The sequence below is a fragment of the Scyliorhinus torazame genome, chromosome 18, assembly GCF_047496885.1.
Source record: "Scyliorhinus torazame isolate Kashiwa2021f chromosome 18, sScyTor2.1, whole genome shotgun sequence".
Classification (NCBI taxonomy): domain Eukaryota; kingdom Metazoa; phylum Chordata; class Chondrichthyes; order Carcharhiniformes; family Scyliorhinidae; genus Scyliorhinus; species Scyliorhinus torazame.
In genome coordinates, this window is record NC_092724.1 from 19,269,386 (window position 1) to 19,294,988 (window position 25,603).

A 25,603-nucleotide genomic window follows, 5' to 3' on the forward strand; every position below is an offset into this window, starting at 1 on the left:
TCCCACATTATACTCCATCTGCTAAATTTATTCCCACTCATTTAACCTAAATCCCCTTTAGACTCTATGTTCACTTGACAACTTTTCTTAATTGTCTTTGTGTTATTAGTAAATTTAGTTATAGTTGTCCCTTCATCTATGCCTCTGATCTTCTCATTTACATGCTTTCAGACTCTCTTTTCCCTTATCTCTGCTGTCTAGCATTTCACAAGTACCTTGGGATGTCAGACTGTGAAAAAACACTGTAGCAAACACAGCTTGGGGTACTGTCGTCTTCAATTCTATCACGGTCCACTAGGGTTTACAAATGACCTTCAAAGAAATCAGGTCTCGGTGCAACCCGATACAATGCTGTGAGGGTTGCTGGGCAGTTTATTCAAGGAAGATATCAGGTCACTCAGTTCAAAGACAAACACTGCATGATTCAACTTTTTGAATTAAATGGTTTTTCGAATTTAGTGTTTCTGCTACTGTTTCAAAATGTGCCCATCAACAGATGCCGCTTAAATCAAGAATTCTTTAAAAAATATATATTTTCAGTAGAGATTTTCCATTTTACAACAAAACCCATGTTACCCACAACAGATGATACACAAACCCAATATAACAAAAAACCTAACCAACAAATCTCTGAATCGTTCAAACCCTTTCCCTTCCCACACACCTAAATGGCTCCAATAAGTGATTGGCACAGATACGGGTCAATCTCGACAAGACTGAACTCTGCCCACCAGGGACAGGGGAAGGTTGTCCCACTTTTGCAGATCGGACCTAACCTTGTCCACCAGACGTGTGAAGAGGCTTTCAAGTGGCAGTTGAAAGGAATACAGGACCGGCATGTTCCTGTGAGGAAGAAAGATAAATACGGCAATTTTCGGGAACCTTGGATGACGAGTGATATTGTAGGCCTCGTCAAAAAGAAAAAGGAGGCATTTGTCAGGGCTAAAAGGCTGGGAACAGACGAAGCCTGCGTGGAATAAAAGGAAAGTAGGAAGGAACTTAAGCAAGGAGTCAGGAGGGCTAGAAGGGGTCACGAAAAGTCATTGGCAAATAGGGTTAAGGAAAATCCCAAGGCTTTTTACACGTACATAAAAAGCAAGAGGGTAGCCAGGGAAAGGATTGGCCTACTGAAGGATAGGCAAGGGAATCTATGTGTGGAGCCAGAGGAAATGGGCGAGGTACTAAATGAATACTTTGCATCAGTATTCACCAAAGAGAAGGAATTGGTAGATGTTGAGTCTGGAGAAGGGGGTGTAGATAGCCTGGGTCACATTGTGATCCAAAAAGACGAGGTGTTGGGTGTCTTAAAAAAAATTAAGGTAGATAAGTCCCCAGGGCCTGATAGGATCTACCCCAGAATACTGAAGGAGGCTGGAGAGGAAATTGCTGAGGCCTTGACAGAAATCTTTGGATTCTCGCTGTCTTCAGGGGATGTCCCGGAGGACTGGAGAATAGCCAATGTTGTTCCTCTGTTTAAGAAGGGTAGCAAGGATAATCCCGGGAACTACAGGCCGGTGAGCCTTACTTCAGTGGTAGGGAAATTACTGGAGAGAATTCTTCGAGACAGGATCTACTCCCATTTGGAAGCAAATGGACGTATTAGTGAAGTTTTGTGAAGGGGAGGTCGTGTCTCACTAACTTGATAGAGTTTTTCGAGGAGGTCACTAAGATGATTGATGCAGGTAGGGCAGTAGATGTTGTCTATATGGACTTCAGTAAGGCCTTTGACAAGGTCCCTCATGGTAGACTAGTACAAAAGGTGAAGTCACAGGGGATCAGGGGTGAGCTGGCAAGGTGGATACAGAACTGGCTAGGCCATAGAAGGCAGAGAGTAGCAATGGAGGGATGCTTTTCTAATTGGAGGGCTGTGACCAGTGGTGTTCCACAGGGATCAGTGCTGGGACCTTTGCTCTTTGTAGTAGATATAAATGATTTGGAGGAAAATGTAACTGGTCTGATTAGTACGTTTGCAGATGACACAAAGGTTGGTGGAATTGCGGATAGCGATGAGGACTGTCGGAGGATACAGTAGGATTTAGATTGTCTGGAGACTTGGGCGGAGAGATGGCAGATGGAGTTTAATCCGGACAAATGTGAGGTAATGCATTTTGGAAGGTCTAATGCAGGTTGGGAATATACAGTGAATGGTAGAACCCTCAAGAGTATTGAAAGTCAAAGAGATCTAGGAGTACAGGTCCACAGGTCATTGAAAGGGGCAACGCAGGTGGAGAAGGTAGTCAAGAAGGCATACGACATGCTTGCCTTCATTGGCCGGGGCATTGAGTATAAGAATTGGCAAGTCATGTTGCAGCTGTATAGAACCTTAGTTAGGCCACACTTGGATTATAGTGTTCAATTCTGGTCGCCACACTACCAGAAGGATGTGGAGGCTTTAGAGAGGGTGCAGAAGAGATTTACCAGAATGTTGCCTGGTATGGAGGGCATTAGCTATGAGGAGCGATTGAATAAACTCGGTTTGTTCTCACTGGAACGAAGGAGGTTGAGGGGAGACCTGATAGAGGTATACAAAATTATGAGGGGCATAGACAGAGTGGATAGTCAGAGGCTTTTCCCCAGGGTAGAGGGGTCAATTACTAGGGGGCATAGGTTTAAGGTGAGAGGGGCAAGGTTTAGAGTAGATGTACGAGGCACGTTTTTTACGCAGAGGGTAGTGGGTGCCTGGAACTCGCTACCGGAGGAGGTAGTGGAAGCAGGGACGATAGGGACATTTAAGGGGCATCTTGACAAATATATGATTAGGATGGGAATAGAAGGATACGGACCCAGGAAGTGTAGAAGATTGTAGTTTAGTCGGGCAGCATGGTCGGCACGGGCTTGGAGGGCCTGTTCCTGTGCTGTACATTTCTTTGTTCTTTGTTGTTCTTCGAAGTTCAATTCATGAAGCTGGGTCCAATCATGGGCCACTGAATCGCAGATACCTGAAGCTAGAGTTGGTCAAGCAAAAAAGCAACATGCCCAAGTTGGCTCCCCTCCCTGGGGAGTTAACCGGAAAACATTCGCTCTTTCCCAGATTCAACATGTAACCCGAAAATGAACCAAAGCTCCCAAGTAGCTCTATTATATTACCCATGTCGGAATTCGTAACATAAAGCAGCAGACCGTCAGCATATAAGGACCCCCGATGCACCAACCTTCCCCATTTTATCCCCTTCCACCTACCAAAGACCTCAAAGCTATGGCTAAGGGCTCCATCGCTAGTGCAAATAGGAGGGGAGATATTGGACACCTCTGTCTAGACTCCCTATTCAAATGGAAGTACCCTGAACTCAAGCAATTGGTATGAAGACTAGCCCAAAGTGTCCTATACAACAACTGTACCCGTGGAATCAATTTTGGCCCTAGACCGAACCTCTCAGAACTTCCAAAAGATACCTCCACTCCACCCCGTCAAATGCTTTCTCAGCATCTAAAGACACCGTCACCTCCGGCTCAAACTCCTCGGATGGGGAGAGAACAACATTCAACAGCCTCCAAATACTGGCTGACAATTGCCACCCCTTGACAAAGCCTGTCTGATTCTCCGCAATCACGGCAGGGTGACAGGGTTCCAGCCTTACTGCCAACACTGTAGCCAGTATCTTGGCATCGACATTTAACAGCGAGATAGGACAGTATGATCCACACGCTGTTGGGTCCTTATCCTTTTCAACTGTAGTGAAACAGAGGCCTGCAAGAGTGTAGCAGGCAGGGAACCCTGGGACAGAGTCGTTAAAGGTATCTACCAGCAACTGGACCAACTGATCCGGAAATGTCTTATAGAATTCCACTGGAAACCCATCAGGCCCAGGCGCTTTACCCATTTGCTTCCGACCAATACCGGTCAAAATCTCCTCAGGGCCTAACGGGGACTCCAACTCTTCCCGTCTCTCATCCCCACCACCGGAAACTCCAATCCATCTAAAAAAAAAAAAATGGGGCTGGTGCTGCACAGTGGGCTAAACATCTGGCTTGTAAAGCAGACCAAGGCCAGCAGCGCGGGTTCAATTCCCATACCAGCCTCCCCGAACAGGTGCCGGAATGTGGCGACTAGGGGCTTTACACAGTAACTTCATTTGAAGTCTACTTGTGACAATAAGCGATTTTCATTTCATTTCAAACGTTGACACGTCCACCCTCCCCGACGAAGGATCAATCTATGAAGATTTTTACCAAACTACCACTCGAATCCTTAACCTGAATAATCTCCCGGGAGGCCCCTGCCACCTCAGCTGATGAGCTAGCAGATGGCTGACCTTCTGCCCATACTCATGGAAGACCTCCCTCGAACGCTGCAATTATCCTTCCGTGTAGACTACAAATCAAACGGTTATCTGCAGCTTTTTCCTGCTTGCTCCGGGTAGGGTCACGCGAGTACTTGTGGTCCACCTCCAAGATATCACCCACCAACCTCTGCCGTTCCACCCTTATCCCACTGCATATGCACCTTATACAATATAATCTCTCCCCTAAACACCGCTTTCAAGTCAAGACTTCCCAAAGCGTGGAGGGGAAGACTGAACCGTTCCTATTGAATACTCACCAATGGCCTTGGACGTGCACCCACATATCCGTCAATAACCTTGCACCTAAACTCCACGGTGGGCGCTGAGAGGGGCCGAATTCTAGAACGAAATCCACCAGATGTGGGTAATGATTCGAGATGACAATGGCGGCGCATTCTGCCTTCGTAACCCAAGGGAGAAGAGGCCTACCCACCAGAAAAAAGTCGATCCTGGAACACATCTGATGTACTGGGAAAAAGAACGAGAATTCTTTACCCCCCAGGTGCATAAACCTCCATGGATCAGGTCGGCCCACCCCCACTCCTTAAACGCTAATGTCTTCGGCACTCACAAGAGTACCAACTATTTCGAGCTAGAATGGTCCAGCGTCAAATTTTAAATACCCTCCAAAAATCAGTTGGTGTGTATCCAAATCCGGAACGGAAGCCAACAGCTTCCTAATGAATGCTATATCATCCCTGCCCGCGGACGCCTCCCCACCACCACCCCCACCCGGGAAGCTTGGGTGATAGACCTAGCTGGTCCACCACCCTCCCCCAATCTGGTCTGGTTCCTCACCAGCAGATGAGTCTCCTGGGAAAACACACCAGCCCTCAGATTCTTTAGGTGAGGGAAAACTCTCGGCCTTTTTACTGGGCTCCCCCAATCCCGACATTTCAGGTGACCAACTGAATCGGGGGTCTCCCACCCCCCTTAACCCAGAATCAGCCATTTGCACAGTAAAGGATTATCAAGCGCCTGCCCAGAGAATATGGACCCAAGGCCTATCCAAGATGGCTACCAACACAACCCAAACAATGAAACAAAGAAACCCCCATGGTCACCGTCAGAAGACTAACCCCCCCCCTCCCCCCCTCCAAGCCTCACCCAAACATACATATTGATTACATTCCAAAGAACAATACCCTCTTCTAGCCAACCCCAAACCAAACAAAATGTTAGGTTCATATATGGGAGCCATATATTTCCAAAGAAAAGTGAAATAGCGCCGTAAACAATATCCCACAACACAGTTAGCCTCCCATCCCCCAACATACAACTTATGCAAAACAATCCCATCCCAACCCAAAAAGAAAGAAATAATAAATATATACAAAATACCCCCAAACCCCTTCCCATAAATAACCATACCAAGTCCACACACAGCCCGTTTAACTCGATCCCAGTCCAGGCTCTGTAACAAACACTCTGGCCTCCTCCGAAACATCAAAGTAATGGTCCCTTGGCCTGAAGGTAACACGCAGCCTTGCCAGGTACACCACTCCAAAACTCACTCCACTCTTGTACAAAGCCACTTTGGGGTTAAAGGCCGCCTGCTTCTTTGCAAGCTTAATTAGCTGGGTTCTTCTTTCCCAACCATTTATTAGTATAAATAGTCAACCCGTGAAAGGTTACCTTTAAGATTCAGGGCTATTAAGCCTAAATTTCTGTAGTTTTTCCTCTGTTAGTCGTGGCTTAGTGGGTAACGCTCAGGCTAGGCTAACACCCCAGTGTAGTATTAGTGATGCTGCCCTGTTAGAAATGCCATTTTCCAATTACCATGTTACCGGGCAGCACGGTAGCATTGTGGTTAGCACAATTGCTTCGCAGCTCCAGGGTACCAGGTTCGATTCCCGGCTTGGGTCACTGTCTATGTGGAGTCTGCACGCTCTCCCAGTGTGTGCGTGGGTTTCCTCCGGGTGCTCCGATTTCCTCCCACAGTCCAAAGATGTGCAGGTTAAGTGGATTGGCCATGCTAAATTGCTAAATTAGTGTTGGGTGGGGTTACTGGGTTTTGGGGATGGGATGGAGGTGTGGGCTTGGGTAGGGTGCTCTTTCCAAGAGCCGGTGCAGACTCGATGGGCCGAATGGCCTCCTTCTGCACTGTAAATTCTATGATTCTACATGGAGGCTCTGCCTCTCATGTGGATGTAAAAAATTCCATGGGACTACATTGAATAAGAGCAGGGAATTATCCCCGATGCCCTAACTAACATTCATCCCTCAATCAACACTATACAAAAAAACAGATTATCTGGTCTTTATCACATTTGTTATTTGTGGGAGCTTGCTGTGCACAAATTGGCATTACATCAATGATTTTACTTAATTGGCTGCAAACTACTTTGTAGTTGTGTACTTGTGAAGGGGCTAGCAAAATACGAATCTTGCTTTTTTCATAATTTGAACATTGACATCAACCTCGTGGCTCTCCTCTGCACTTTGAGATCCCTCTACCTTCATAAAGTCATACAGTTTTACAATGCAGAACACAGAAAGAGGCCCGTCAGCCCATCGTGTCTGTGCTATCATCAAGTGGGTCCGACGGTCGGCCAGTTAGCAAAAGTGAGTCCTGGGAAAAAAAGTTTGAAAAACACTGTCAAAGGGCAACCTGCAAAATCCAGTGCATCAGTGAGGGGCTGTGTGTACTGGAGTTATGAACACTTTCAAATTCTCTCTTTGTTGTCCTTCTCTCCCCAACACCCCCATTAAGGCCCCTTCTCTCCTGAAGGCGTTGATTTCTCTTACAAGACGTTTCTTCAAACCTACCTCTTTGACCATGTTTTTGATTATCGGCCCCAAGATGACGGTGTCTTTTTTCTTAAAATTCCTTTGTGAAGTGTCCTGGAATGTTTTACAACAGTAAAGGTGCTTATAAATGCAGGTTGTTATAAATCTAGACAGTCAGGGATGATAGTTCATTAGACTATCAATAAACAGCAATCACACCGTTCTGTAGGGAGGGGGAATAGGAGGCTTGGAGGGGGAAATAGGAGTGGCGAGGAGAGTAGGGGTAGGGGACACCTGGAAGGAAGTTCAGAGCTGCAAAACACTGTAGAGCTTCACGCAGTGATGCAATGGATTTTACAGAACGCTCTTTTTACATTTAGCTCCAGCCACCTGTTCATTTTCAGAGCTTCAAAGATGGTTCCCTTCTACTCGGAGCAGCCATTGATTGTTCTGAACTGTTCTGGAATAGCTTTCCGTCACTAGACTTTACAACAGCTAGAAGTCTGGATGGTGGGTTTGTAGCCTCTCTCTCCCTTTACCACAATAGATGGACATTAAAGAACACACACAAACTTCAACACTGGTGAAACACTGCTGTTAACAAAATCATGACATTAAAAACACCTTCCTAGGTTTGACATTACTCGTTTTGTTCAAGCCACCAACAGGTGCCACAGATACACATGGTGTGCCAAAAGGCTTTCCCGGTGGAGAGCTTTCACTTTGTAATGTGTTTACACATGTGGTTGAGGTGATTAAAAACAAACTATCTGAAAGCTAAGGCAGCATTTATTCACTCGGTGCCTTATCCCATCCCTCAAATGTCCCAAAACATTTTACATAAAATGAAGTACTCTGCAGAGAAGATGAGGCAAACTCAAACTATTTTGTGCACAGGACATCCCACAAAGTATTGACATGGTAAGCAATGTAGCAGGGAGCTGCTGATATCAAGTATCTCTTGTCCTCTAGTACTATGCTCCAGTTTTTCAAAAAAAGGAATGAACCTTGATTGTCAGGGGCGATGGCCTATTCAATACTGAGGTGCCACAATCGATCGCGTCACACCACCCAACAAAAATCATTTACATTTATAAAAAACTTTTCACAACTTGGACATTCTCAAGTATTTTAAAGCCACATGATGGTAGTTAAGTACTTTTGAAGTGCAGTCACTGCTGCAATATGGTAGCCGTCTATTTGTGTACAGAAAGCTCCCACAAACAGCATGTGAAAACAATCAGAGCATCTGCTTTTAGTGATTTCGATAGTGGGACAAATATTTGCTCAGGATATGGGAGAGAACTGTTTCTTCAAAAGTGTCTCTTCTGGGATCTTTTACTTTCAACTGAAAAGGCAGACAGGGCCTCAGTTTAACATCCACACTGTTGCACTGAAGTGAGCCAAGATTTTTGAACTCAAACTTTTGGAGAAGTGATTGCATGTGGCAAACAAGGTAATAATAATAATAATAATAGCTTATTGTCACAAGTAGGCTTCAATGAAGTTACTGTGAAAACCCCTAGTCGCCACATTCCAGCGCCTGTTCGGGGAGGCCAGTACAGGAATTGAACCTGTGCTGATGGCAATGTTCTGCATTACAAGCCAGCTGTTTAGCCCACTGTGCTAAACCCACCCCCGTGGCACCTAAACCAGGTGGCATGCAAAAATGGAGATTCAAACCTTTTAAAAGCATGAGACAAAGATTCCTGCCTGCAGCTCATACATGGAACTAAGGGGGTTGGGTTCTGTGCATGTCAGATCAAATCCAGCTCTACAACATAAAGTGGTAAACTTTTGTCGTTTTTGGTTTCGCCAGTGTTGCTCTCTTATGTAGCTCAGTGTGTAAGCTGTTGGATACCACTGACTATTCCAAGCTTTTGTGCCATTGCCACGTTGGCAATTGAAGCAGTTAATGAAGGTAATGTGGTTGGAATCTGTACGTACAAATCACTTACACAGCCACACACACACTTCTGTTTCAATTTAGCTTCTAAGTCTTCAGATGAGGATAAAAACCATTCTAAGAGCATTAAAATATGTTTGTGTAATGAAGTGTTCAGAGTCAGTTGTATCAACGTTTTTGGTGCAGGGGGAAAACACAATTGTGTGATGAGGCAAGTGGGATACAATAGTGGCCCCATTCATCCATCACATCTCGCTCAGTTTAACGGAGATCCATGCATTGTGCTTTACAAATGCAAGCCATTTTAATGCAGCTCACTCTTCAAAGTTAAACAGCATTTGGTGGTTTCATGTAAGTTTAAAATTAGCATTATTTTGGATCATGAACCTCCCAATGGTCCCTCACCAGGAGCCAAACTTTAGTAACCCCACAGAACCACCATATAAATCATAACTCTCGCTGAATGAAGTGTGCACAAGCAGCTCATTTCTGTCAGTGAACAATACAGCAGCCCAGGAGAGAAAGAGACCTGAAGTGGCTGGGGGTTGGGCAGCCAAGCGTGAGCTGGCAGAGTCCCTACTGGGCTGGAAAACTTCACAGTTTTTCAAATTGGAAGGATACAATTCATGAAGAGGAAATAAAATGGTTCAATGACTAATTAAATATGTGAGAACTTTGAGGGTCTACTCTAGGAGTATTCCATTTACAGCACAGGAGGCTATTCGGTCCATCGTGCCTGCTCTGGCTCCCCCTGGAGCAAATGATCTATTGCCGCTTTCCCAACTTCTCCCCCCTGCCCCCCACCCACTCCCATAGTGCTGCACCTTTTTCCTTTCCAGATAACAATCCAATTCCCTCTTGAATGCCTCAAGTGAACTTACCTCGACCATACTCTCACTCAGGCAGTGCATTCCAGATCCCAATTGTGAAAATGTTTTTCCTCATGTTGCCATTGCTACTTTTTGCCAATTACCTTAAATCTGTGCCCCCTGGTTCTCAATCCTTCCACCAATGGCAACAATATTTCCCCATCCATTCTGTACAAACCCCTCATGATCTTGAATGCCTCCATCAAGTCTCCTCTCAATCTTCTGCAACAGAAACAGTCCCAGCTTCTCTGAAACTGAAGTTCTTGTGAATCTTTTCTGCACTCTGATGTATTCACATCTTCCTAAAGTGTGGCGCCCAGTACTGGATGCAGTACTTCAGTTGAAGCCAATCCAGTGTTCTACACAAGTTTAACAAGTATGTTATTGCTCTTGTACTCTTATGCCCCATGAATAAAAGGGTAAGTTGCTGTACGCTTTATTAACCACGCTCTCAACCTGTCCTGTCAACTTCAACGATTTGGGCACGTACACACCCAAGTCCCTCGACTCCTGCACCTCCTTTAGAATTGTACCAGTTATTCTATATTGTCTCTCTGCATTCCTCCTACCAAAATGAATCACTTCACACTTCCCTGCTATAAATTTAATTTGCTACTTGGTCATCCGTTCCACCAACCTGTCTATGTCCTTTTGAAGTTCTTCACAACCCCCAAAATTCACAACACTTTCACATTTTGTGTCATCCACAAATTTTGAAATTATACCCTGTACTCCAAGGTCTAGGTCATCAATAGAACAAAGAACAAAGAAAAGTACAGCACAGGAACAGGCCCTTCGGCCCTCCAAGCCTGCGCCTACCATGCTGCCCGTCTAAACTAAAATCTTCTACACTTCCGGGGTCCGTATCCCTCTATTCCCAACCTATTCATGTATTTGTTAAGATGCCCCTTAAACGTCACTATCGTCCCTGCTTCCACCACCTCCTCCAACAGCGAGTTCCAGGCACCCACTACCCTCTGTGCAAAAAAACTTGCCTCGTACATCTCCTCTAAACCTTGCCCCTCGCACCTTAAACCTATGTCCCCTAATAATTGACTCCTCCACCCTGGGAAAAAGTCTCTGAATATCCACCTTGTCTATGCCCCTCATAATTTTGTAGACCTCTATCAGGTCGCCCCTCAACCTCTGTCGTTCCAGTGAGAACAAACCGAGTTTACTCAACCTCTCAGGAAGAGCAAGGGTCCTAACACCAAACCTTGGGGAACTCCACTACACACCTTCCTCCAGTCTGAAAACAATCCATTAACTACTACATGGATTCTGTCACTCAACCAATTTTGTATCTATGTTGCTGCTGACCCCTTTATTCCATAAACAAGAAGTTTGTCCATAAACCTATTGTGTGGCACTTTACCAAATTACTGAATTACCCATTCTAAACATCTATTCATCTGCAAGAGTTCTTGTAGGTGAATGCCTTCAGTCTGCATTATGTCTGCTCCAGTTTAAGGCTATAACCTCTGTAGAATTTACTAATATAAGCATTTAATCTCAACTCTCATCCATAAATCAAACTAGTATATATATATTATTTATAATCTGAGGTCCCAGATTATTCTTCGTTCATACATAGTCAGTCAAGCATAATTGATAACTTTGCATTGTACATCAGATGACCTCAGTAACATTTATACTGTTTTGGAACACCAAGCAGTTTTAATAAGGAAAGTATGTGTTGTAGTAGAGGTTGGTATACAAAATGTAGGCGTCACACTGGTTGGATTCAGTATTCCTGGTTGCAGGGAGTTAGCAGGGGAACCTGAGGGCCGGGGATGAGAAGGAGGGATTGACTGAATTCAGATGCATTACTGATTTGTCACAAACTTCCAGTCTGTACCAAAGTTTTCCACAACTGGCCTCAGCCAAAAAGGTGATACAAGGGGAAAGACACTCACTTTTGAAGGTAAAAGGGTTGATTTGATTGTAGCTTTCAAAATATTAAAGGGAACAGATGGGGTAGGTAGAAATAGTTTCTGCTGATTTGGGGAATCCAGTACCATTACCATTTGAGGTAGTTTCCCCTCAAGGCATGGATGATTGCAAGCATATCACCATGCAGGACAGTGGATTGAGATCAGAAAGTTGCTAAGACTTGGTCACTGATGAGCCAGGACTTCAAGGTCTTGAGCAATGCTGCAAAATCAGTATTACTGTGCTCGCCAACTTGTAACATTCAAGGATCTGCTTTATGGGGACACTCCAACAGTAATCAAGATAATTACAATTGAGCAAGGCCCCATGCCCATCTTAATTCATTCAACCGGAAGGCCTTGAAATTCCTCCCACAACAGTGTCCAATTGTTTCTTAAAACAATTCAGGCATTTTTCGCCTCCACTGCCCAAGAGGCTGTTCTATGTGTTGGTGATCCTTTGTATGAATAATTTCCTGACAACAATTCTACATTTACTTTTCATTGGTCTGACTGTCCTCGTCCGACTCAAGCCATTTCATTTATTGCAATTTTGCAGTTTACTTTTTTCTTTCCTCGATCATACAGATCTCTCTGTAAGATTGCCTCAGGAATACCTCGGTTAAAAACATTTATCCTAACTCCTCAACAATTGAATATGACTCTTGTATTTTTCTATTTCTTCTTTAATATAAATTTAGAGTACCCAATTATTTTTTTTCCAATTAAGGGACAATTTAGTGTGACCAATCCACCTATCCTGCACATCTTTTTGGGTTGTGGACGCGCGACCCACGCAGACACGGGGAGAATGCGCAAACTCCACACGGGGCCGGGATCGAAGTATTTCTCTATTTCAGTGACAAGACTGGGTACTGTACTGAAGAAGCAGTCTGACCTCAGCACTGGCTTGATCACATACTTCTCTGGTATATTCTCTCATGTTGCACTTGTTCTGCGCAGTGTTTTGTACAAGATGTGATCGCAACTTTGTGTTTAAATGCGAAAATAAATCTGCGCCAGCAAATAGGAAAAATCCATTAACTCAGAAAAGACCATCAATGATCTATGCCCGCCAGTTGCACCTACCCATCTTATTTCTCAATCGCCCTCTCTCCAGAAACATATCTTAATGCTTCTGCTCACGTGTAGTGCCTGCTTCGATGGACTTTCCCAGCAATTCATTCAACAATAACTTCATGCAATATATTAACTCTCCAGGTTTGGAGTTAAAATATGCGGGAAGCATGCATGGACTAGGGTTGTATTCCCTAAAGTATAGAAGATTAAGGAGTAATTTAATTGAGGTGCTTATGAAGCTATGTTGACAGGACGCACAGAGAGAAATTATTTACTGTGGTGAGGAAGACCAGGACAAGAGGATATAGTCTTAAAATTAGAGGCAGCCAGTTCAGATGAGATATCGGTATGTGCTTTTACACGTGAAGGGTAATGAAAATCTGGAATTCAACCCCCCACACCACCCCAAATGCTATTGAGAGTAAAGCTCCCTTGAAAATTTCAAAACAGAGAATTATAGAGATAGAGGGGTTGAATGGGCTCCTCCTGTTCTTCCCTAAATTCTGCCTTTCTATTCATGCCTTCCTTAAAAAACACATCCTCATCAGGATGTCAGAAAAATGCGACAGTTGGTTGAGCAAGGTTTTGAAGAGCCTCCACATCTCAAAAGAACCAAATTTGTTTGAATACGCAGCAAGTGGTTAGAGTCTGGAATGCGTCGAGTGTATGCAGGTAAATTCAATCGTGGTTTTCGAAAAGGAATTGTATCATTACCCGAGGAGAAAAAATTTCAAGGCAACGGAAAAGATGGGGGAGTGAGACCAGCTGAGCCGCTTTTGCAGATAGTCGGCACTGACAATGGGCTGAATGGCCTACTTTTGTGCTGTAGTCACTTGATGATTCTACCAGCTAGGGGTTCTCCACTGTGCCCTAGTCCATATTTACCCCTTAATCACAGTAAAAAAAAAATGATCTGACGATTATCACATTGCTGCTCATTGGAGCTTGCAGTGCACAAATTGGCTGCTTTTTTCCTTTACAATGGTGATTACACTTCAAAAGCATTTCACTGGCTGTATAGCTCTTTGGGAGGGTGAGAGATCACGAAAGCCGCTACATAAATGTAAATTCTTTGTTTTTCTCTTCTACGTGACATTATTGGCAAATCAAGTTCTCCATTCCAAAGAAAAACAGATCAGCTTTAAAAGACCAATTTGCAGTTGTGTACTTACATCTTTGACGTGCTCATGTCAACAGGTTCATCACCGGCCTGTACTTCTACTTTGATTGTTGCTTTCACTTCACCTGGCCCCTTTAACAACCCAGGAGTCCGACCACCACCCCGATCAACAGGTTCTGTTTTAATTCTTATCTCCCCTTTCACATCGTCCAGTTCACTGTCCCTATCAGTTCCTCTGGAACATTCTATTTTTGGTTTCTTCATATCCACGTCATTATGCAGGCCCTCTCGCTCCAATGCTCTCTTTTGGCTTCGTGTCCTGTATATGTCATCTGTCATAGCAGAAATATCTGTCGATACAAGAAGAAAACAATTAAGACACAAAGTATTTAGGAGCTTCAATTTCTCCAGCTAGCATTATACTATGCAAGACTACAAACTCATTCCCCCCCCCCCCCCCCAAACCTCTTATGGTACTTTTATGGGACAGCAACTGCTCATAGGGCAATTTGTAAAACATCAAGTATTTGGGGTCTGGGTAAGAAAGATTTGAGCTGGGGTTGGAAGAAGGACACTGAGACACGATAGAGGGCAAAAGAGAATAAGTATGATACCAGAACAGAAGTTATGACTTATCAGGCGAGTCCTCTCGAGTAAAGAGAAGGCTGAGGTCTTAAAGATTATGAGAGGGTTTCATAGGGTAAACAGAGAGGATGCTTCCAATTATCATGGAATACCACAGTGCAGAAGGCATTTGGGCCCATTGAGCATACGCCAGTTCTTTCAACCTAGGTAGCTCCCCTCAGTCTCTTCTTTCCCCACATCACTACAATTATTTCTCCTTCATGTACGAATCCAATTCCCTTTTGATGGTTATGTTGAATACATATCCATCACCCAAAGCAGTGCATTTCAAATCCTAACCACTCTTTGCTTATGGCGCCTCTGGCTATTTTGCCAATCACCGTAAATCTGTGCCCTCGGCTATCAGCCTTTGGAAAGAGCTCCTCTTTATTTACTCTTACCAAAATCCACTGCCAAGCTCTATCAAGTCTCCTCTTACCCTTACAAAAGCAAATTAATGCAGATGCTGGAAATCCGAACTAAAAACAGAAAATGCTGGAAATGTGCAGTGGTTCTAGCAGTATCTGTGGAAAGAGAAACAAGGTCAATGTTTCTGGCCAGTGACACTTAATTAGGATTTCTCAATCTTCTCTGCCCTGAATCATTCTAGAACCACAGACTGACATTTGAAGCCTTCTCCGAGCTATTTAGCGACAAAACATTATCGGGGGGGTTGGGCTACAAAAATATTCAAAAAGAAACTAACACTTTTCCTAAATATCTGCACAGATTAGCACTAATGAAGCTCAGTCCTGCCTAGTTACTGCTTTATCTCATCATCCCAAATGCAGTTAGGGTATTGGATTCCAGTTATTGTAGCAAGCACATCGGATTCCCCTCATCTTCCCACTGAGCCTTTGTAGAAAGCATTTCTAAGACTAAAAACATGACTGAAACCAAGAGTCCAGAACTGCTCATGAGTTGCAGCACCGGCCATTTAAAAGCAGCATCATCACAAAGGCTATTTAGCTTATTGATACCAATAGGGAATTCAGAAGAAACCTCTTCACCCAGAAAGTGGTGAGAATGTGGAGCATCCTACCACAGGAGTAACTGAAGTTGATAATAAAGATGCATTAAAAGGGGAGGCTAGATAAATAGGAGGAAGAACGGTAGAACGGAAGAACGTGGGGCAGCACGGTAGCCTTGTGGATAGCACAATTGTTTCACAGCTCCAGGGTCCCAGGTTCGATTCCCGGCTTGGGTCACTGTCTGTGCGGAATCTGCACGTCCTCCCAGTGTGTGCGTGGGTTTCCTCCGGGTGCTCCGGATTCCTCCCACAGTCCAAAGATGTGCAGGTTAGGTGGATTGGCCATGATAAATTGCCCTTCGTGTCCAAAATTGCCCTTAGTGTTGGGTGGGGTTACAGCGTATTGGGGATAGGGTGGAGGTGTTGACCTTGGGTAGGGTGCTCTTTCCAAGAGCCGGTGCAGACTCGATGGGCTGAATGGCCTCCTTCTGCACTGTAAATTCTATGAAGAAAGGAAGGTTATGCTGATAGAATTAGATAAGGAAAGATGGGAGGAAGCTCACGTGGAGCATAAACGCCAGCATAGACTGGGTGGGCCGAGTGGCTGATTTCGGTGCTATATATCCGATGTAATGTTTGGAAGCAAGGGGGAAATAGGAAAATTACCCTTAAGCCAATGAAACTCAATTGTTTAAAATGCTTCTACCAGGAGTGGCAGTCATACCCACCAGCATCTTAATCTAGAGCTGCAAAGCTCTAAATATCCCAGCTTGAGGGCCGAATGGCCCACTTCCACTTTATTTTATATTCCTATAATTGTACAGGAGGCAAAATACTGTGGATGCTCGGAATCTGAAACAAAAACAGAAAATACTAGAAAAACCCAGCAGGCCAGGCAGCAAATGAGGAGGACACAAGGAGTTAACTTTTAACCTTGCATCTTTCTCCACAGATGCTGGGCATTTTTGGCATTAACTGCTTATATGCCTATTGTTAGCCATCTCATTGTTCCAAGTGGGCAAAGCAGGCAAGGTTTACCCACCCACCATTAGACTAGATAGGAGTGTGGTGCTCATCGTTGTAGTGTTGCACCTAATATTCCTACTAACTTCTGTTTATAGCGCGAATCCCATTTGTTGTACTATACAGCTCCTTTAAAATTGAAGCATGGTTGCACATATATGCTTGATTGTTCCCTGCATGGCACACCTGATTGCTACATAGCTGCACATGCGGCCACTTCCCCCACGCACTTCCCCTCCCCCTCCCCTCCCATGCACCTCACCCTCCACACATACCCTCACACACACACATCCCCCTCCCTCACACACACACACATCCCCCTCCCTCACACACACACCCCCCTCCCTCACACACACACATCCCCCTCCCTCACACACACACATCCCCCTCCCTCACACCCCCATCCCCCTCACACCCCCATCCCCCTCACACCCCCATCCCCCTCACACCCCCATCCCCCTCACACCCCCATCCCCCTCACACCCCCATCCCTCACACCCCCATCCCTCACACCCCCCCATCCCTCACACACCCCCATCCCTCACACACCCCCATCCCTCACACACCCCCATCCCTCACACACCCCCATCCCTCACACCCCCCCATCCCTCACACCCCCCCATCCCTCACACCCCCCCATCCCTCACACCCCCCCATCCCTCACACCCCCCCATCCCTCACACGCCCCCATCCCTCACACGCCCCCATCCCTCACACCCCCCCCCCCATCCCTCACACCCCCCATCCCTCTCTCGCACACACCCATCCCCCTCTCACACACACACACCCATCCCCCTCCTTCTCACACACCCGTCCCTCTCCCTCTCACACACCCCCATCCCCCTCCCTCTCACAAACACCCACCCCCCTCCCTCTCACAAATACCCATCCCCCTCCCTCTCACAAATACCCATCCCCCTCCCTCTCACAAATACCCATCCCCCTCCCTCTCACAAATACCTATCCCCCTCCCTCTCCCTCTCACAAACACCCATCCCCCTCCCTCTCACAAACACACACATCCCTCTCTCCCAATATACATTAATGATCTGGACAAGGAATTGCATCACTATCTCCAAATTTGCAGATGACACCAACCTGGGTGGCAGTGCACTGTGAGGAGGATGCTAAGAGGCTGCAGGGTGACTTGGACAGGCTGGCTGAGTGGGCAAATACTTGGCAAATGTGAGGCTATCCACTTTTAGTGCCAAAAACAGGAAGGCAGATTATCTGAATGGTGGCAGTTTAGGAAAAGGGGAAGTGCAACAAGACCTGGGTGTCAGGATGGAACAGTCGCTGAAGGTTGGCAGGTACAGCAGGCAGTTAGGAAAGCTAATGAAAGCTAAAGCTGGCCTTCATAGCGAGAGGATTTCGAGTACAGGAGTAGGGATGTCTTGCTGCAGTTATACAAAGCCGTGGTGAGGCCATACCTTGAGTATTGAGTACAGTTTTGGTCTTCAAGTTTGAGGAAGGACATTCTTTCTATTGAGGGTGTCCAGCGAAGGTTCACCAGACTATTTCCTGAGATGGCAGGACTGACATATGAAGATAGACTGGATAAACTGGGCTTGTTCTCACGTGAGTTCAGAAGAACGAGGGGATCTCATAGAAACACAAAACCTGATGGCACAGGACAGGCTAGATGCGCGCGTGAGAGGGGACTGAGTGTGCGAGGGGGTGCGCGCGCACCCCTCACAGGCGCGCACCCCTCACAGGCGCGCATCTAGCCTGTCCTGTGCCATCAGGTTTTGTGTTTCTATGAGATCCCCTCGTTCTTCTGAACTCGTGAGAACTCAGCCGCCCCTCCCGCGCACTCAAGCCCCCCCTCCCGCGCACTCAAGCCCCCCCTCCCGCGCACTCAAGCCCCCCCTCCCGCGCACTCAAGCCCCCCCTCCCGCGCACTCAAGCCCCCCCTCCCGCGCACTCAAGCCCCCCCTCCCGCGCACTCAAGCCCCCCCTCCCGCGCACTCAAGCCCCCCCTCCCGCGCACTCAAGCCCCCCCTCCCGCGCACTCAAGCCCCCCCTCCCGCGCACTCAAGCCCCCCCTCCCGCGCACTCAAGCCCCCCCCTCCCGCGCACTCAAGCCCCCCCTCCCGCGCACTCAGCCCCCTCTCCCGCGCACTCAGTCCCCTCTCACGCGCACTCAGTCCCCTCTCACGCGCACTCAGTCCCCTCTCACGCGCACTCAGTCCCCACACACACACACCCCCCTCACGCGCAGAGCCCCCCCACCTCACGCGCACAACCCCCCCACCTCACACGTGCACAACCCCCCCAACTCACACGCGCAACCCCCCACCTCACACGCGCAACCCCCCACCTCACACGCGCAACCCCCCACCTCACACGCGCAACCCCCCACCTCACACGCGCAACCCCCCACCTCACACGCGCAACCCCCCACCTCACACGCGCAACCCCCCACCTCACACGCGCAACCCCCCACCTCACACGCGCAACCCCCCACCTCACACGCGCAACCCCCCACCTCACACGCGCAACCCCCCACCTCACACGCGCAACCCCCCACCTCACACGCGCAACCCCCCACCTCACACGCGCAACCCCCCACCTCACACGCGCAACCCCCCACCTCACACGCGCAACCCCCCACCTCACACCGCACCCCCCCACCTCACACGCGCACCCCCCCACCTCACACGCGCACCCCCCCACCTCACACGCGCACCCCACCCACCTCACACGCGCACCCCCCGTCACATGCACACACATTTTCCCCATCCCCTCACAAACTATGCTTCTCTCATACACACATTCACCCTCCTCACACACCCTCTACCCCTCCTTATCTAAGGCCCTCTCACCTCCACTCCAATGCCCAGCCTGGATACCACCCCCCTCCCCCGCCAGCTGCGAGGCCCATGCTGGACAACCCCAAGCACCAAGGGTTGCTGGACCCCCCCAATCTCCCATTTTGTTCCGAGGCTCACTCCCCTGTCCATGCTCGTCCAGGGGCTGGCTTTTCCAGAAGCAGCTCGGCAGCATTTTTCAATCTTTTCAAATGTGCCCATCTTGCCACAGATGCCCTGGAAGGCTCCCGCATACTCTGTGTTCCGCAGACCCCAGTTTGGGAACACTTGGGTGTGAAGAATAGCATCTAGGGCACAGTAGTGCAGCTAGGATCCACTCCTTTGGAGGGTCAAGTCGGGGAACCGGATGGGAAAATAAATTCAGTGAAGTGAATATAAAGGCACTGGAGAAGGTGTCAAAAAAAATGTTTATCATGGTACTGGAGCTGAAAGGTTGAACAGGCTGGAGCTCTTTACATTAGACAAGGGAAAGTTGCAGGGTGACCTGACCGACGTCTTTAAAATTAAGAGCAGAAGCAGAGATATTTCCATTTGTAGGGAAGACCAGAGCTTGGGCCTTTAAAAATAATGTAAATCCCTGATAAATCCACTAGGGAAATCTGGAGAAACTTCCTTACCTACAGAATGGTTAGCACACTGGGCTAAATAGCTGGCTTTTAAAGCAGACCAAGGCAGGCCAGCAGCGCGGGTTCATTCCCGTACCAGCCTCCCCAAACAGGCGCCGGAATGAGGCAACTAGGGGCTTTTCACAGTAACTTCATTGAAGCCGACTTGTGACAAGAGGCAAATAGCATAAGCGCCTTTAAGGGAATAAACAGAAGGATATGTAGATAGGATGATATGAAATGGGATCAAAGTCAGCTCTCGTGGAGCATAAACAAAATTAATCACAGATGTTGGGGGTGATCTTCTGGTTTCTGTGGTGTAAATTTTATATAAGAAAGGAATCAAGCTGGAAGTACTTTTTACCCAACCCACGAGCAGGATAATTTCAAAGCCGGGAACATTAACCAAATCTTTCCGATAATCACTCATGGCTCCTCACCGTGGAACTCAGCCTATGTCCCCAATTGGGCTGCTGCTGAATTAGAAGTTTATTTGAGAGAGCTTTGACCAATACCAAAAGAAACAAATCGCACAGTTGCCGTTAAACCAAAACATCACCATCTCTTTTTGTCAACAAGCCAATTCAACAAATGTCTAATTTTATCAGCCAGTTTCACAGAATGGTCACCTTGATGTCTCAATATGTTGTTGCGAGGAGGCTGAGCAGGTTGGGGAGGGAGGAGTGAAAGAGTAAAGAGGAGACAGAGTTCAATAGCAGACGAGTGGAGTAATCTAATACTTACACGAGAAGAGTAAGAAGTCTTACAACACCAGGTTAAAGATGGTGAATGTCATTCACCTGAGGAAGGAGCTGCACTCCGAAAGTTAGTGACTTTAACAAACCTGCTGGACTTTAACCTGCTGTTGGGAGATTTCTTACTGTGCCCACTCCAGTCCAATGCCGGCATCACCACTACATGATAAGAGTAAGAAGTCTTACAACACCAGGTTAAAGTCCAACAGGTTTATTTGGAATCACTAGCTTTCGGAGCGTAACTCCTTCATCAGGAGAGTGAAGATGGACTTTAACCTGGTGTTATAAGACTTCTTACTGTGCCCACTCCAGTCCAACGCCGGCACCTCCACATCATTACATGAGAAGGACCATTGCATATTCAGCATTAAAGACACAACCTAACCAGGCACCACACTGAGGGACAGATTTTAATTTATACAACAGAACATTTACGTAAATACAGTTTCTCAGTGAAAGGGTTGTCAGCATCTTTACAGGCTGCAGAAAATTCATTTTGATTCATAAATCTTTCCCACTTTCAGCATTATTATTTTGAATGGAAATTCATGTGTCATCTCAGTTGAGTCAAGGGTGTATCACCCATGCCAGGTAAAGCTGGGCTAAGGAAAGCCTCCCACCCCTGGTCACTATCCAGCATTGCACCCTCCAGTTGGAAAGTATGCAGGAAGCCTATAGGTGGAGACGAGGCTGACTGGCTGGTACTGTGTCAACACTCACTGCCCGAAATCTGAAAAAGAACAACCACTTGGCTGAAGCACTGGAAATGGACTTGAGCACAAAACAGCATTTCACAAGACTCGGGGATGGGGAGTGGTAAGGAAAAGGAAGGGGCAAATTAGTATTCTGTACAAGATGCCGTCTGCCCAGGTCAAATAATGTTAAAATCAGATTTTAAATGGAGACCCGACTTGTAACTATATGTATAAATAAACCACTTTCATTGTTAAAAGTTAAGTTTGCTGACTTGAAAATTTCTCAAGTTTTTAAACAAATTTCTCACCAGCTTTAAGTTCAGAACCTGCCCACCAGTGTGAACCTTGCACAGGAGCAGCATTTCACCTGGCGAGATGCGGTTTCTGAGGGAGCGTCACTTGTCTAGTTACCTGAACACTTCTGATAAATGGCTGAGTCACATTTGATCTCATGACATCACTTGGTCTCCACACATGACCCTTCCCACAATTCCAGGCGATGCACAAAGCACTTTTCAGAGAACCGGCTTGAACTGGTTCCAGACGGAGCAGAGTGCTGTTAACCCCTTGCACCCCTGCACAGATACAGACAACATATTGGACCTGTGCACTCAGGCATGCACATACATCCCATCCACACCTCCTTGCATGTACAACTCACACACAACCCCCAAGCATACACACACTATCTCCTGCGATGCACCCCCCCACATCCAGACAACCACACAACCCACACACCCAGTGTGCTTCCATAATGTTTGACAGCTATACCACCTTGTTTCAAATAAAAAGTACGGTATTACATTGGGGTTAGGGGTTGGCCCAGCATTTCTTAGCTTTTGTATTCAAACTTTCACGGTGCATTTGTTGCCTTTGTGGGTAAATGTGAGGTATTTCCTTTCCCTTCAATATGGTAATATAATCTGCACTTCCTCTCCCCTTATTCAGAAAGTGTACTTTAAGTCCATTGAGTAAAAAATGTTTTGGCAACAGCTTTTTTCTTCCTGTTTTAGAGAATCTGGATCCCTGGCTGTGCTATTCCTTTTGCCCAGCCGATGGCCATCGTGTAGCACATGTAATGTAGCTAATGCACAATACAGGCAGAAGATAGTCACCAGGGAAAAGTGCTGGGAGAATGGAATTGAGCGGTGACCTGGAGGGACAAGTGGAGGAGGGGTGGGAAGAGTAAGAAGCAGAGGAGGATGGAGGTGTTTTTGGGGGAGGGGGAATGCAGAGTGGAGGTGTGTGGGGAGAGTGTGGAGGAAACACAAGCATTGCACGGAGCACAACTGAAGGGAGATATTACACCTCCTTTGACTCAAACTTCGACAATCAAATATTTAAAAGTTCCCTTACTCCGGATGTAACTTTCAGCAGCACTCGTGTATGAACACACGTGTCAGCTGGTTCAAATAAAGCTGTTATCTACCCCCCCGCCCCTTCCCAGAGACACAGAAATTAGCATAACATACTTACGAGTATTGTTCACCCTTTGTGCCCATGATGCACATATACAGACACATAAAGGACACCTGGTGGCACCAAGCTCGGTTGCCAATGAGCCATTTGTGCCATGCAGCATCAGTCTCATGCCAGATAGTGCCTGTTCCCATCAGTATAATGCTGTTCATAATTCATGCTTTGTCTCTCCTTCTGTCCTTTTGAATCCAGGCAACTTCAGAACTCAGTCCCTCAATGCCATTTTTGTGTGTAAAAGTGTGCCCTTTTGGCTGAATGAGATTTATTGAGGCTAAAGCATGAGTGATATGCTCTTGCTTGGACAACTCAAAATCAAACGTTGGGGCCGTGCTCACACAGACATTTTATATATTTATCATGCTCATCCTTTACATGATAACATACAACCACTGCTACTTAATTTCCTCACTTTCATTCTAGAATTGTAACCTGGAGCGCTCAGATTAACTACTCAAGATGTGACAACCTTCCAGGACAGATAAAATCAGAGTAAAGTCAAATATACTCATTACGAAAGGTTGGGAGGAGGGACGAACATCCAAGTAGTGCAGCACCCTTCATTAGCAGGGGTAACAGCTTCAAGCCCAGCCCTAGGGCAGATCATACTGTAATGTTTTCCACACCCTGAGCAGGTGTTTTCAAAGATGGCCAAAATTCTACTCCCCCAGTGTGGAAAATGGGAAAAGAAGCAATATAAATGGACAATTTAAAAGCAGATGCATTTCTTTCTTTTTTTTAAATTTAGAGTACCCAATTCATTTTATCCAATTAAGGGGCAATTTAGCGTGGCCAATCCAACTAGCCTGCACATCTTTGGGTTATAGGGGCGAAACTCACGTAACCACGGGTAGAATGTGCAAACTCCACACGGACAGTGACCCAGGGCTGGGATCGAAAAAGGAGATGCATTTCTCTGATCACATTTGGCTTTGGCCCATAGCAGCTGATCAAAAGAATGAACCAAAATATTTTTAAAAAAAACAGTTTTTGAAAAAAATTAGAATACCCAATTATTTATTTTTTCCAATTAAGGAGCAATTTAGCGTGGCCAATCCACCTGACCAACACATCTTTTGGTTGTGGGGGTGAAACCCACGCAGACACAGGGAGAATGTGCAAATTCCACACAGACAGTGGCCCGGGACCGAACCTGGGTCCTCGGCGCTGTACGCAGCAGTGCGAACCACTGCACTGCCATGTGCCCTGAAAAATATTTACGCTATTTATACAGACCTCACTGGGTCGATGGAAGCAAGGCTGCTTGGGCACGTATAGACCATTGATTGAGACAACATAAAAGCCTGAACAATGTTTCATTGCAGGCACAAAAGTAAAGTGAGTTTAGTTGGGTTTTGAAAGGAGTGATAATTCTGAGGTCAGAAACAGCTGAACTTAGAAGACATGTTCCAACAGTTATGCTGATCCTTTGCTGCACTAATCAGCAAATGTGAGTTACAAAATATGGATAAACAATTTCTATTCTCCGAGCACCCTATATCCTGATGGTGTCAAAATCAAAACACATGACACTGTCCTCTTCAGCAACTGATTTTTATAGAACCTTGAAGCGGTGGAAATCTTCACATTCCCTCAGTCTTTCCTTCTCTTATACGATTGGCACTTCTAAAACCCAAACTTGGTGCTACCAAATTACGAGCTCCTGTTTGCTCATTATAACTTTTTAATATTGTGACATGGGTCTTCATCTTTCAAAATAAATGCACTATCCAGCCCCAATAAATAGCATTTAAATTCAAGCAACTCAAATCCTTAGGATATCCAGTTCTGGAATTTCCTCATAGTTTGATAACAGCAATGCTTAATTTAGTCACCGTCAAGGTTCAGAATCTTCTGGACGAGCATTGAAAGAATATTTTTTGCTAAGAGTCTGATTAAATTGGTGGTTCAGGTAGTAATGAGATAGCTTTGATCTGGTCCTTATTTGGCTCTAAATAATAAGCAATTCAGTAGCTTGTCTTTATAATTGTGTTGAGGGGTCTGATTTTTTTTCTGACTGAAAAGTCTGAAATAAGCAGAGTTAAACACCGAACAGAACAGATGCTTCGAGGGCAGCACGGTAGCATAGTGATGAGCACAATTGCTTCACAGCTCCAGGGTCTCAGGTTCGATTCCCGGCTTGGGTCATTGTCTGTGCGGAGTCTGCACGTTCTCCCCATGTGTGCGTGGGTTTCCTCCGGGTGCTCCGGTTTCCTCCCACAGTCCAAAGATGTGCAGGTTAGGTGGATTGGCAATGCTAAATTGCCCTTAGTGTCCAAAATTGCCCTTAGTGTTGGGTGGGGTTACTGGGTTATGGGGATAGGGAGGTGGTGTGTGGTTGGGTAGGGTGCTCTTTCCAAGAGCCGGTGCAGACTCGATGGGCCCAATGGCCTCCTTCTGCACTGTAAATTCTATGAAAAATATGGACAGGACAGCGTATTCAACAGAAGCTGCTGAGAAGAACCCCAAAATAATCAGTTAGTTTAAATCAAGCAAAAATAATCCACTGAATTTGGGGCGGCATAGCAAATTCATTATTTTTATGTCAATACAGAAGGACAACTTGTACTGATGGAAACAAGCATAACCGGACAAAACTATTGATTTGCTTATCTGACCTTATGTGGAATAAAGCAAAGCTAAATCCCCATATCTAGAGTAAAGTCTCTCAGAAGGTAGAGGAAAGTGAATAAATACATGTGGCC

At 46.2% G+C, this 25,603-nt stretch overlaps 1 protein-coding gene across 10 annotated transcripts in view; it reads right to left on the minus strand.

Annotated features, from left to right (window-relative positions):
- The window catches only part of gatad2ab (GATA zinc finger domain containing 2Ab), a 160,072-nt gene that overhangs the window by 58,340 nt on the left and 76,129 nt on the right, over positions 1-25,603 (minus strand). For 8 of the 10 annotated variants that reach the window (XM_072482310.1, XM_072482314.1, XM_072482313.1 and 5 more), the window contains one exon: positions 13,972-14,269. In XM_072482310.1, the coding sequence (XP_072338411.1) occupies positions 13,972-14,258 (287 nt within the window). In that variant the 5' untranslated portion in view covers positions 14,259-14,269. Of the gene's footprint in view, positions 1-13,971; positions 14,270-14,982; positions 15,068-21,730; positions 21,849-25,603 lie in introns of those variants that run through there. The other 2 variants (XM_072482308.1, XM_072482309.1) reach the window with 2 other exon arrangements.